The sequence below is a fragment of the Paroedura picta genome, chromosome 2 (assembly GCF_049243985.1).
Source record: "Paroedura picta isolate Pp20150507F chromosome 2, Ppicta_v3.0, whole genome shotgun sequence".
Lineage (NCBI taxonomy): Eukaryota > Metazoa > Chordata > Lepidosauria > Squamata > Gekkonidae > Paroedura > Paroedura picta.
The window spans coordinates 182785818-182798839 of NC_135370.1; the positions used below are offsets into that span (position 1 = coordinate 182785818).

The following is a 13022-nucleotide window of genomic DNA, read 5'->3' on the forward strand; positions in this document are numbered from 1 at the left end:
AACCCACCAAGAGCCTGCCAGTCCCGGAATGGTGGTAATAAATCAAATAATAAATCAGACATTAAATCAGATAAATAAGCCAACGGGAGAGCAACGGGCCCTTCCTGGGTGCTGAAGGGTGCCACAGTGCCAGGCTGCGCCAAGCCAGGGTAGCCAAATATGGCTGTAGATCCCCAGGGCCCACCTGGAGGCTGGCAGCCCTTGTTAGGTATGCTTTTTTAGTTTTGCTGTTATCAGTATCAGCTGTTTGGCGTAGGTCCCTTTTAATGCCTGCAAAGGCACAGGAGGCATTTAAAGGGCACTGCACCAAACAGCTGATAATAACAGGCCAGCTGTTGGGCAGCTCTCTTTCCCCCTTCTCAGGAAGCAGAGACACCCTCCACTGCCTGAGAAGGGAACATGCGCACAGAGGAAAAAGCCCTGAATCTTTTTGGATTTGGTCAAATTCAAAATACTGAAGGGTGCTTTGGATTCAGTTTGGGCAAACTCTTAAGTGTCTAAAAGGCACTCTTCCATCTTAATGTGTACAAGCAATGGAGAAGTGAAACTTTAGCATGTCACACTGTGGAAATCATGCTGCTCAATTTGTTCTGTGGGAAAACAGCTTCGACAGCTGCCAGAGGGTAACAGGCAAAGCCCAGCTTTTACAGTGGCCTTCTAATGCGCATGAAGTTGTCTTATACCAAATCAGGGCAAGCACAGAGGCACTGGGATACCAATATAGCAAATCAAATGTACAAAAATGACTTTTATAGTCTTCAAACTTCCATTCTTCTTTATTCTTTTATATAAATCCCAACGCGTTTCACTCTTTGGCTTTATCTGGAACGTCTGGAATGCCCTTAGCTACGAATAGCAATTGTTGAAACTATCTTACTCTCTGTTAGGAGATTACTTCTCTATACCAAAGTTGCTTTTCAAAATATGAAAACTGAAGTCACTTGATAAAGCCAAAGAGCGAAACGCATGGGGATTTATATAAAAGAAGAAAGAAGAAAGGACGTTTGAAGACTCCATAAAAGTCATTTTGTACATTTGTTTTTGACATATTGGTATCCCAGTGCCTCTGTACTTGCCCTGTAATTGGTCCTTCACTGGGTCCTACCCCTCTCACTTTATTTTGGCTTATACCGAATCAGACAATCATTCAATCAAGAACATTTGCACCTACTCTGGCTTTTCTGTGGCTCTTCAGCATGTCAGGAGGAGGTCTTTCCCATCTCCTCCTGTCTGGTCCTTTTTCAACATGGAGATGCGGGGATTGAACCTGGGACCTTCTGCATGCCACGAAGAGGCTCTACCACTTTTGAGCCTGAATGTGAACTTGAATAAATGCAAGTTTTTCTTTTGAACGATCCTTCGTGGGAGATGTATTTACTGCATGCAAGAACACACTTCTACGACTGGGCAAAGTCTTCTGCATCAGGGGTAGTCAACCTGTGGTCCTCCAGAGGTCCATGGACTACAATTCCCATGAGCCCCTGCCAGCATTTGCTGGCAGGGGCTCATGGGAATTGTAGTCCATGGACCTCTGGAGGACCACAGGTTGACTACCCCTGTTCTACATTATCAATGTTTCTCCTCCCCTAAATTTAGCCCAAAGTTGCCTTATCCTGAACCAGTCCCTTGAGCCATCAAAGTCAGTATTGCTTACTCAGACTGGCAGAAGCTCTTCAGAGTCTCACCCAGAGGTCTCCTCCAGCACCTTCTGCTGGTCCTTTTAACTGGAGAGGATGGGGACTGAACCAGCGACCTTCTGCATGCCAAGCAGATGCTCTGCCCTGGGGCCACAACCCCTTCCCTAACTTTCTTGACCACAAGAGGCTGCCTTATACCGAATCAGACCCTTGGTCCATCCAGGTCTGTATTGTCTACTCAGACTGGCAGGTGCTCTTCAGGGTCTCAGGCAGGGGACAGCCAGTTTGGTGTCGTGGTTAGGAGCGTGGACTTCTAATCTGGCATGCTGGGTTTGATTCTGCGCTCCCCCATATGCATCTAGCTGGGTGACCTTGGGCTAGTCACAGCCCTGATAAAGCTGTACTGACCAAGCAGGAATATCAGGGCTCTCTCAGCCCCACCTCCCTCACAGGGTGTTTGTTGTGGGGAGGGGAAAGGGAAGGCGAATATAAGCTGCCTTCAGCCTCCTTTGGGTAGAGAATAGCGGCATATAAGAACCAACTCTTCTTCTTCTTTCCTATCAATTGCTTCCTGGTCCTTTTAATTGGAGATCCGGGGGATTGAACCTGGGACCTCCCGCATTTGCAGCAGAGGATCTTCCATTGCATCACAGCCTTCCCCCCAAAACGTCTTTTTCCAATTGTGTTTTTGATCTTCCACCTAAATCATGCCATTAATGGGTTTCATTGGTGTTTCTGTCTCCAGCGTCCAGAGTCCCGGGGCCGAGGGGTCTGCCTAAGCACCTGTACCTTTCATCTGCACAAAGTCCAGCTGGTGGATGGACTGCAGCAGAGGGGCGTTGTCCAAGTTCAGGTCAAAGTCCGTGGTCATCCTCGGGGACAGCGTCCCCTTCCCCCACTGATCCTCGGTCAGGTGGACTCTCCGGATAAGCGCGTCGGAGATCTGATGGCAAAGGAGACGGGACAATGAGCTTGGATGGCAACAACAACCACCATGTACTGGGAATAGACAAGGACTGCAGGGTTCTCCACCATGGTGCCAACTAGGGGTGAGCGCATCAATTAGCAAAGCCCAAGTTGGCCAGTGCCGCATTGCGGTGGGAGGGGCGTCGTCGTCACGCCGGCTGGCAGCCGCACACAGGCGCAGAGCTCTGCCTCTGCCCCTTCCCTCCACGCCGCTGCGCTGACCACCTCGGGCTTCAGTGATTTCCAGGCGGCTGAACCGCACCAAAGTGCCCACCCCTAGTGCCAACATGTTTAGACTCAGAGGGTCTTCTTCAGTGATCAAGTAAATGACGCACACATACAATTTTCAATATCCAATATATAATATCGTAAAAGGCTGGGCAGATCGTGTTTATGCTTTCCTTTCCTCTTAGCAGTTTCTTTTCCTTCAACTTTTCCTAGCGTTATTGTCTTTTCCGATGATTCTCGACTCCCCTGCCCAAGGAACATGGAAACAGAACAGAATCAGCCCCACCTGCAGGAATCCGCTGGGGTCGTTCTCCTTGATGACTTCCAGGCAGTACTCCATCAGGCCCGTCGTCTGCCGGAGCTTCACGGTGCAATGAGAGATCTGATCACGCACCACCTGCGACAAGAAGTGGGGGCAGTTAACATTTCCGAGGGGCGCAGAGTGCTTGGAGCTGGGTGTCTTGGAACAGGGGGTTGGCCGGACTGTGGCTCTGCAGAGGTCCAAGGACTACAATAACCATGAGCCCCTGCCAATTAGCCCTGCTGGCAGGGGCTCATGGTAATTGTAGCCCATAGACCCCTGGAGGGCCATGCCTGCTTTAGAACATCTGTGCTGTCCAAACTATTCAAACTAGTCCTGGTTCTTCAGGGCTTAAACATTTCCACTAGGAGATCTCCTGGTCTCGTCAGGAGGTTGGCAACCCTATTTGGGTTTCCGATCACTGAGGATATTCATTGGCACTGGAGGATGGGGGGGGGGTAAGGTTTGCCATCTCTGGGTTAGAAATTCCTGAAGCTTTGGGGGAGGGCGGGGCTTGGGGGGCCAGGACCTAACTACGATAGACCATCTTGTATGAGGAAAGGTTGGGGGAGCGTGGTCTGTTTAGCCTGGAGAGGAGACGACTGAGAGGGGATCTGACAGCCATCTTCAAATATTTAAAAGGCTGCCATGTGGAGGATGGAGCAGAGTTGTTCCCTCTTGCCCCAGAGGGATGGACCAGAACGAATGGGATGAAATGAATTCAAAAGAAATTCCGTCTAAATATCCGGAAGAAGTTCCTGACAGTTAGAGTGGTTCCTCAGCGGAACAGGCTTCCTCAGGAAGAGGTGGGTTCTTAAGCAGAGGCTTAAAGTCCGAGGGAGAAGGGAGCAATGGCCGCTACCCCATCCATTCTTCTGAACCAGGGGTAGTCAAACCGCGGCCCTTCAGATGTCCATGGACTACAATTCCCATGAGCCCCTGCCAGCATTTGCTGGCAGGGGCTCATGGGAAATGTAGTCCATGGACATCCGGAGGGCCACAGTTTGACTACCCCTGTTCTGACCCCTTTCTTCTGCTGCCATCCAGGGGTCTCCCGTTTTTCTGCCTCATACAGGAAGCAAACAAGAATATCGGAAGGCCCCTGGATCGAGCACAGACAGGTAGCCAGTTGAGCAACGCGCAGGCTTTCTCGCAGAAAATCCGCAGGAAAAGAGAACTGCCCCAGTGTGGTGGGAGGGGTGGGGGTGGTGATCTTTACTGCTGCAATATCTAGGTGGGGCCTGTGCAGTTGAAGAACCGGATTCCAGTCCAGCAGGTCCTTCCAGACCAACTCAATAACCAGCTGGAGAAGAGCAAGAGTCCAGCAGCAAATTAAAGACTGACAAACTGCGTGGCAAGACCTAAAACAAGTGGAGATTCATAGACTCCTAGAGGGAGATGGGGCCATGCAGGCCATCTAGTCCCACCCCCTGCTCAGGGCAGGATCAGCCTCAAGCATCCAGGAGAAGGATCTGTCCAGCCACTGGTTGAAGACGGCCAGTGAGGGGGAGCTCCCCACCTCCTTAGGCAGCCCCTTCCCCTGCTGAACTAGACTCCTAGAATCCTAGAGTGGGAAGGGGCCATCCAGGCCATCTAGTCCCACCCCCTGCTCAGTGCAGGATCAGCCTCCAGCATCCAGGAGAAGGATCTGTCCAGCCACTGGTTGAAGACGGCCAGTGAGGGGGAGCTCCCCACCTCCTTAGGCAGCCCCTTCCACTGCTGAACTAGACTCCTAGAATCCCAGAGTGGGAAGGGGCCATGCAGGCCATCCAGTCCCACCCCCTGCTCAGGGCAGGATCAGCCTCAAGCATCCAGGAGAAGGATCTGTCCAGCCGCAACTTGAAGACTTCCAGTGAGGGGGAGCTCCCCACCTCCTTAGGCAGCCCCTTCCACTGCTGAACTAGACTCCTAGAATCCTAGAGTGGGAAGGGTCCTTAGAGGCCATCTAGTCCCACCCCCTGCTCAGGGCAGGATCAGCCTCCAGCATCCAGGAGAAGGATCTGTCCAGCCGCTGCTTGAAGACGGCCAGTGAGGGGGAGCTCCCCACCTCCTTAGGCAGCCCCTTCCACTGCTGAACTAGACTCCTAGAATCCTAGAGGGGGAAGGGGCCATGCAGGCCATCTAGTCCCACCCCCTGCTCAGGGCAGGATCAGCCTCCAGCATCCAGGAGAAGGATCTGTCCAGCCGCTGCTTGAAGACGGCCAGTGAGGGGGAGCTCCCAACCTCCTTAGGCAGCCCCTTCCACTGCTGAACTAGACTCCTAGAATCCTAGAGTGGGAAGGGCCATTAAGGCCATCTAGTCCCACCCCCTGCTCAGGGCAGGATCAGCCTCCAGCATCCAGGAGAAGGATCTGTCCAGCCGCTGCTTGAAGACGGTCAGTGAGGGGGAGCTCCCAACCTCCTTAGGCAGCCCCTTCCACTGCTGAACTAGACTCCTAGAATCCCAGAGTGGGAAGGGGCCATTAAGGCCATCTAGTCCCACCCCCTGCTCAGTGCAGGATCAGCCTCCAGCATCCAGGAGAAGGATCTGTCCAGCTGCTGCTTGAAGACGGCCAGTGAGGGGGAGTCCCACCCCCTATTCAGTGCAGGATAAGAATGTCCTCAGCTGGGAAACCTCGGTAGAGAGGGGCTAGGTAGAGGGTATTTCACGGCCAGGAAGAGCTACTTAAGTCAAGACGCTTCACGCAACAGAATCAAAGGCCTGTATTATTGTTGCAGTGCTGCTTGTGGGCAGTAGGAGGAGATATTTCCCTACCGTAAACTGACAAAGGTAACTTTGCTGTGGGCCATAGTGGGAACTGACGGAAGCTATGGCCATTCTCTAGCCATGTGCTATTTCTTTTTGCAGCAGTGGGAAGCAAAGGAGGTGGGTGTTGACAGCCAGGGCCCCCAGCCCTCAGTGAACTCCAGAGTTCCTTTCTAACTCCTTTCTGCTCATTTCTAACTCTCCCCAGCAACACAACAAAACAGAATCAGAGTCCAGTGACACCTTTAAGACCAACAAAGATTTATTCAAGGCGTGAGCTTTCGAGTGCAAGCACTCGAAAGCTCACGCCTTGAATAAATCTTTGTTGGTCTTAAAGGTGTCACTGGACTCTGATTCTGTTTTGTTGTGCTGCTTCAGACCAACACATCTACCCGCTTGAATCTCCCCAGCAAGTACAGGCCAGGAAGTCCACACACCCCACCTGTCAAATATCCCTTTTTATTTTTCTTCACGAAATCTGGATCATGCCCCCCTGCCCTTACGAGGGCCACCAGATTCCCTGGCAGTGCATCTTTCTTGGAATATTTCTATGTAATTATCGATTTCTAATAATTTTTACGGTTCTTTGTATTGTACCGAACGCTGGTTTTCAATGTTGCAAACCCCTTCAAGTTGGCTAGCGGGGAGAGTGCAGTCAATAAATTGAATAACAATAATAAGAGGAAGGATGGAGCTCCTCCCAAATTCCCCTCAGTCCAGCTTCTGCTTGGCAACTTTTGATATCGAATATTCTCCGGATAACATCTGGATGCTTGGCTATTCACCCGCCATTTGATCTCTCTTTACGCAGATAGAAGATCTAAATTTCTGGGATCCTCTCTTGGAGAGTACAATGGATTGATAGATGTCGATAAACTTTGCTTGCTTTTATCTTATATTTATTTATCATTTGCTGGTTTATTTATCTGTCTATTTATCTATTTATTTATGGGCTGATGCTCCCGGCCTGGTGGCTTTATCTGGCACTGATGCTTGTGTTGTCTGGCTGGCCATCTGTCCATCCATCTACTACCGTTCCCAGCTTGCTGAATGACACTGACGCTTGTGTCCTTCCTTCCTTCCTTCCTTCCTTCCTTCCTTCCTTCCTTCCTTCCTTCCTTCCTTCCTTCCTTCATTCATTCATTCATTCATTCATTCATTCATTCGTGTTGGAATAGACAATGTCTGCTGTACAAAGCAGAGAAGAAGACCCTGCAGCGGACAACAAGACTGACAGAGGGGATAGTGAGGTCAGGACCTTCTCTCCTGTTGTCACTCTTTGCCTGGCTCCAGATTGCTACTCTGGGGAAATTTCCTGCTTCTTCTCGTAAACTCTTCCTTCCAGTCTCTCTCTCAGCTTGGCATGTAGTCAGGTCTGTCTCTCTCTCCCCTCTGCACTATCAAGAATGGCAGTTCTTTAATAAATCCTCTTTACTTATTCTTCAATCAGCGTGTGCAACTTCAATGACTTATTTATGCTGCCAACAATTCATTCATTCATTCATTCATTCATTCATTCATTCATTCATTCATTCATTCATTCATTCATTCATTCATTCATTCATTCATTCATTCATTCACTGATTCCTCCACCAGGCATTCACTTGAGGCCGACCGACTGAGAATATCTGCTGGGCCCCCCCCTCAGACGCCCTTCCATGACTGAACAAATTTGATCTCCCCAGTTGTTATTTATGTTGTGTTATAAATTGTTACTTGGTAGTTGTGATGTTGTACTGAAACTTGTATGTTATAGATTATTACAATGTTCCATGTAAAATTACATCATGTTCCATGTAAACGGCCCAGAGTTGTAAAGAATGGGCAGTAAATAAAATCCATATAAATACATTCATTCATTCATTCATTCATTCATTCATTCGCTTGCTTATGGCTGCTCCCAGGAAGCTGGCTCATGGTGGGTCACGTACATTTTATAAACTGATTGATATCTGATACCTGCCTTCAATTGGAGATTTAATTTTGGGTGGGAAGCTCCGGGTTGGGAAATATCTGGAGGTTTTTGCAGGTGGAGCCTGGGGACGGTGGGATTTGGGGTGGGGAGTGGCCCTAGCAGCTACAAGGCCATCGCACCGACCTTCAAAAGCAGCCATTTCCTTCCTCCGGTGTCAGCTGGAGGTTGGCTGCAATTCTGGAAGATCTCCAGGACCTGCCGGGAGGTTGGCCATCTGACCACTGAGCCATGGAGAAATGAAATGGGCAGTCCAGAGACTGCCGGCAGGCATTTGTGATGTGTCTCTGGACTGCCCATTTCACTTCTCCATGGCTCAGTGGTCAAATTATTATTACAATAACAATGATTTTTTTTGTCACCCCTGATCTGTGTCACCTTGAGAGGCTGGACTAGATGGACCACTGGCCTGATCCAGCAGTGCCCTTATGGAGCTGGGTAGAAAATTAAAAACCTGGCAAAGCAGCGCCCCATGGAATCCCCACCTCCTTTTCCCTCTTTGAGACTCCCCACAGTGATTCATTGCTGCGCATGAGCTCCCATCACAAAGCATTTGTCTCAAGGGCTCTGGCAAGACAGAATTTTCATTTTCAAACTGGCCGGAGGTTCCAAGAATAGCCACGGGCCTCTGCAAGAACGCACGCCTGCTATTCTTTTTGTAGCTCCACGCAAGGGGAAGACGGGAGCATTCAGCAAGAGGGGATTCCTCTCCAGCAGACCTCAGAATCCCCCAGAGAGCATGGCCTCCCGCACAACTAATCCCAGGATTCGGGACTGGAGAGGCCAAGAACAGGGATGGGGACAAGCCAGGATTCTCAAGGGCAGACAAAAGAGCTCGAGGGATTTGACAGCTTGGGCTGATAAGCCAGCCCCAGACGTTCCTTGAAAAGAGTTGGCAGGTCAGGGCGATGCTCTGGTTTGTGGGCAAAACCTCTATGGTAGAATTAGCTTCCTACCATAGAGTTTTGCCCTGAAACCAGAGTGTCACCCCCTCCCCGATGTCATTTCCAGGTGACATAGGCATGTCATGTTTATTTCCAGCTTCTTGGCTGTTTGGGAGGGTAATTTCTCCTGCGTCCAGATAGCCCTGAGATGGGGGGAGGTGCTCCAAACTTGGGGATCCCCCACCCCGGAAGAACTCCAGTCGGGTGTAAAGCCATGGAGAGGATTTACCAAAGCCGCCATTTTCTCCAGCTGAACTGATTTCTGTCATTGGGAGATCAACTATGATCCCAGTAGATTTCCAGCTTCCACCCAGAGGTTAGCCGAGAACTGGAAGAAATGGACAGAGGGGCCGTGTTGTGTTGTAGAATTATCATGTCTTTAACTTAAATGCATATTATGTCAATACCCAAATATGTGGATCAAATGTCACCGTGGCCAGTGACTTCCTGGGCCCTACCCAGAGGGCTACCATTGTCAACGGGGGACTGACCCCTAACAGGTTTCGGACCAGGCCCAGCTTTTGTAGGAGTCTGCACAATCTTTCATATTAGGTTGCCGTCCTCCAGGAATCTCCTGGAACATCTCCTGGAATTACAACCAATCTCCAGATGACACAGAGCACTTCCACTGGAGGAAACAACAACTTTGGTGGGTGGACCCTGCGGCTTTGTACCTTGCTGAGGTCCCCCCCCCACAACCCAAACCCCGCCCTCCTGAGGCTCCACCCCCAAATCAAAAGGGATTTCACACACCAGCAGGGGCTCATGGGAATTGTAGTCCATGGAGAGAGGAAGGAAGAAAGGAAGGAGGGAAGGAAGGAAAGTATAGAGGGAGGGAAGGAAGGAGGGAGGGAAGGAAGGAAGGAAGGAGGGAAGGAGGGAGGGAGGGAGGGAAGAAGGAAGGAAGGAAGGAAGGAGAACTTGAATTGTGGAAGGAAGGAAGGAAGGAAGGAAGGAAGGAAGGAAGGAAGGAAGGAAAGGAAGGAAGGAAGGAAGGAAGGAAGGAGAATTTGAAGGAAGGAAGGAAGGAGGGAGGGAGGGAGGGAGGGAGGGAGGAAGGAAGGAGGGAAGGAGGGAGGGAGGAAGGAAGGAAGGAGGGAGGGAGGGAGGGAGGGAGGAAGGGAGGGAGGGAGGAAGGAAGGAAGGAAGGAAAGAGGGAGGGAGGGAGGGAGGGAGGGAGGAAGGAAGGAAGGAAGGAAGGAGGGAAGGAGGGAGGGAGGGAGGGAGGGAGGAAGGAAGGAAGGAGGGAGGGAGGGAGGGAGGGAGGGAGGGAGGAAGGAAGGAAGGAAGGAGGGAGGGAGGGAGGGAGGGAGGAAGGAAGGAAGGAAGGAAGGAAGGAAGGAAGGAAGGAAGGAAGGAAGGAAGGAAGGAAGGAAGGAAGGAAGGAAGGAAGGAAAGAAGTGGGAGGGAGACAGGGAGGGAGGCAGGCAGGCAGAAAGGAATTACTGTATGTCACTTTGCTTCATTTTCTCCTACTGCTACTGAGCAATATTGGAAGGGTGGGTAGAAATGAAAATTATTATTATTATATACTAGAGGGAGAAGGGAGAAAAATTAAGTGTTTTTTTTCAGGCTGTGATGTCAGATTAATCCTCTTTTGTGCTCGTGAAAATGTATGTCAGCTAAAGTAGGTCAGGGCTGCAGGACCCAGTGGCTGTGAAGGGCAGTGCCACGCGTGCCAATGAGGACTGCCAAGGCTTTCTCTCCCCCCCCCCCGGGGTTTCCGTCGCCAGAACCACTTTGTGAAAAGCAGAGCTGCACCAGGTAGAAGAGCTTTGGACCCCGAGTGACGCAGAGTGCTGGACTGGCTGCCACTGGCTTGATCCAGCATGGCACCACTTAGGCCTGGGGCAGGGATGCTCTGTCTTCTTAGCGCTTGGGGGCCACAGTGGGAGGGCTTCTGGAGTTCTGGCCTTGCTGGTGGGCCTGCTGACGGCTCATGGTGTTGGACTGGGTGGACCACTGGGCTGATCCATCATCGCTTGTCTTACGTTGAGTAAGCGGGCTTGTTCTACCTTCAGTTTTGGCAAAGAGCATCATGTCCCTGTTTCATTAACTTTTCAATAAAGAGATTTCCTCAACCAAGAGTCTGCTTATTGGGGAAATGGTCTGGAACCCAACAGTCCATTCCCTCAAGCTCCCCCAAACAGCTCTCCTTCGAGATGTTCCTGGACGCACTCTCCGCATCCCTGCCTCAGTCTCCTCGGGGGAAGTGACAGCTATGTGCCGGCCTCAGTTGTTTTCAGGCATGGTCCGGATGCCGGTTGAGCCACTTGACTTTCAGAGCGGCTGTGCCCACCTCCGCTTTGAAAACACCAGCAGCACTCAGGGAACAGAAGAAACGTTTTGCGTAGGGGCAGGATGCACCCATGCGTGCCAAGGGAAGGAGGTGTGTGTGTGTGGGGGGTGTGGGAGCCTTCAGGGGAGAAGTTTATTTCTGCTGAGTGGGCAGAAACCTATTTGGCAGAACTGGGCTTGAAAACATTTTGGCTCAGAGCTTTTGACAGTCCCGAGGAAAGCTCTCTGGCTCTAGGCCTTCCCCTACCCTGGCTTGCAGTGCCAACAAGCACCCTTCCTTGTGAAACAGTGTCCCTTTGGGGAGTTCCAGGGTTGCCAATCTCCAGGTTGTTACAACTGATCTCCAGCTCAAACCGCACCCATCCCAGACTACACCCCGTCCCCCATCTCCAAGTATTTCCCATCCGGAACTAGGGTTGCTAGCCCACCCACGGCTGCTGATGGGGGATGGGCGGGTCGGGTTGCACTGTGCAGGACACTCCCAAACCTATCGCTCATGTCACCTGCCACCCCCTTGAGCCTTCACAGAACCAGCCTCTGCATCAGATGGCTCTCCAGCCTCTGCTTAAAAATCTCCAAAGATGGAGAACCGACCACCTCCCGAAGAAGCCTGTTCCACTGAGAAACCGCTCTGACTGTCAGGAACTTCTTCCGGATGTTTAGAGTCATAGAATAATAGAGTTGGAAGGGACCTCCTGGGTCATCTAGTCCAACCCCCCACACTATGCAGGACACTCACAACTACCTGCCCACCACAAGGACCCCAATTCCATGCCCAGATGATGCCCCCCACCAAGACTCCCTGACCAGTCTGCCTTTTGTTGCCCCTGAACTCAAAAAACCTGTTCTGTCATTTAGTGTAAACATAAGAAATCTCCAGGCCCAGCCTGGAGGCTGGAAAGCCTCCTGCAGCCCCCCCCCCCCTCCAGGTCTCTCGGCTGATTGGTTACCGGTCCTCTGCGAACAAAACCACTGCGAATAATCCACCATTGGCTGTTGCTACGGCAACAGTCGCCATGGCAAACGTCAGCCCCCCTCCTCTTTCACAGGGCCTGGTATGGCCTCTTCTAATCCTTTCTCACGTCCCCCTCCCCCAGTGGTGAAGTTCGGAGCTTTTCGGAGGGTGGGGGGAGAGGAGAGCAGCGGGGCCTTCCGGCGGGGCCCCCTCTGGACCCAGGGCCCGGCCCAGTCTAGGTCAGAGGGGGACGCTGGGGGTCCGTTCCAGGGAGGCTGGCCAGGCATTTCTGCTGCCCATTTCTAGTTGAACTGCATAAATCACGGGCGGGAGAGGAAATCGATTTATTCGGCAAGAGAGCCTGCCCTGCGAGGGCCGGGAAGCGGAGACGGCACAGGGCTGTTCAAGCCCATCTCGGGAAAGGAGATTCTGCGACCGGCCAAAAGCAACTGGCCGTAACCCCCGGAATGGAAAGCGGGGTGTCACCTTTCAAGCGGTGTGCAATGGGATTTATTCCTAGGAGAGAGGGGGGTCTGCAAAATACAGCCCTAGAAGGAGATACAGATCCAGCGACGATCCAGAGGGTGTGCGTGCGTCTGTCGGAGGGCAAAAGAGCAAGAGTCCAGGAGCACCAAGACTAACGACATTTGTGTATAATAATTCAGGATGATTGAGTTTTCATGAGTCCTGGCTTACTTCTTAAGAGTCCAGGAGCAACTTAAAGACTAACCAAAATTTGTGGGAGGCGAGGAGCTTGCGTGAGTCCCGACTCCCTTCTTCAGAGTTCAGGAGCAACTTAAAGACTAACCAAAATTTGTGGGAGGGGAAGAGCTTGCTTGGGTCCCGACTCCCTTCTTCAGAGTCCAGGAGCAACTTAAAGACTAACCAAAATTTGTGGGAGGGGAGGAGCTTGCGTGAGTCCCGACTACCTTCTTCAGAGTCCAGAGCACCTTAAAGACTAACCAAAATTTGTGG

General features: G+C 51.4%; 1 protein-coding gene across 7 annotated transcripts in view; it reads right to left on the reverse strand.

The window, feature by feature from the left end:
• TRIM9 (tripartite motif containing 9) overlaps nucleotides 1-13022 on the reverse strand; it is a 70258-nt gene that overhangs the window by 25065 nt on the left and 32171 nt on the right. For all 7 annotated transcript variants that reach the window (XM_077324098.1, XM_077324093.1, XM_077324095.1 and 4 more), the window contains exons 4-5: nucleotides 3118-3228; nucleotides 2427-2580 (exon numbers count right to left, since the gene is read on the reverse strand). In XM_077324098.1, the coding sequence (XP_077180213.1) occupies nucleotides 2427-2580; nucleotides 3118-3228 (265 nt within the window). The remainder of the gene's footprint in view (nucleotides 1-2426; nucleotides 2581-3117; nucleotides 3229-13022) is intronic.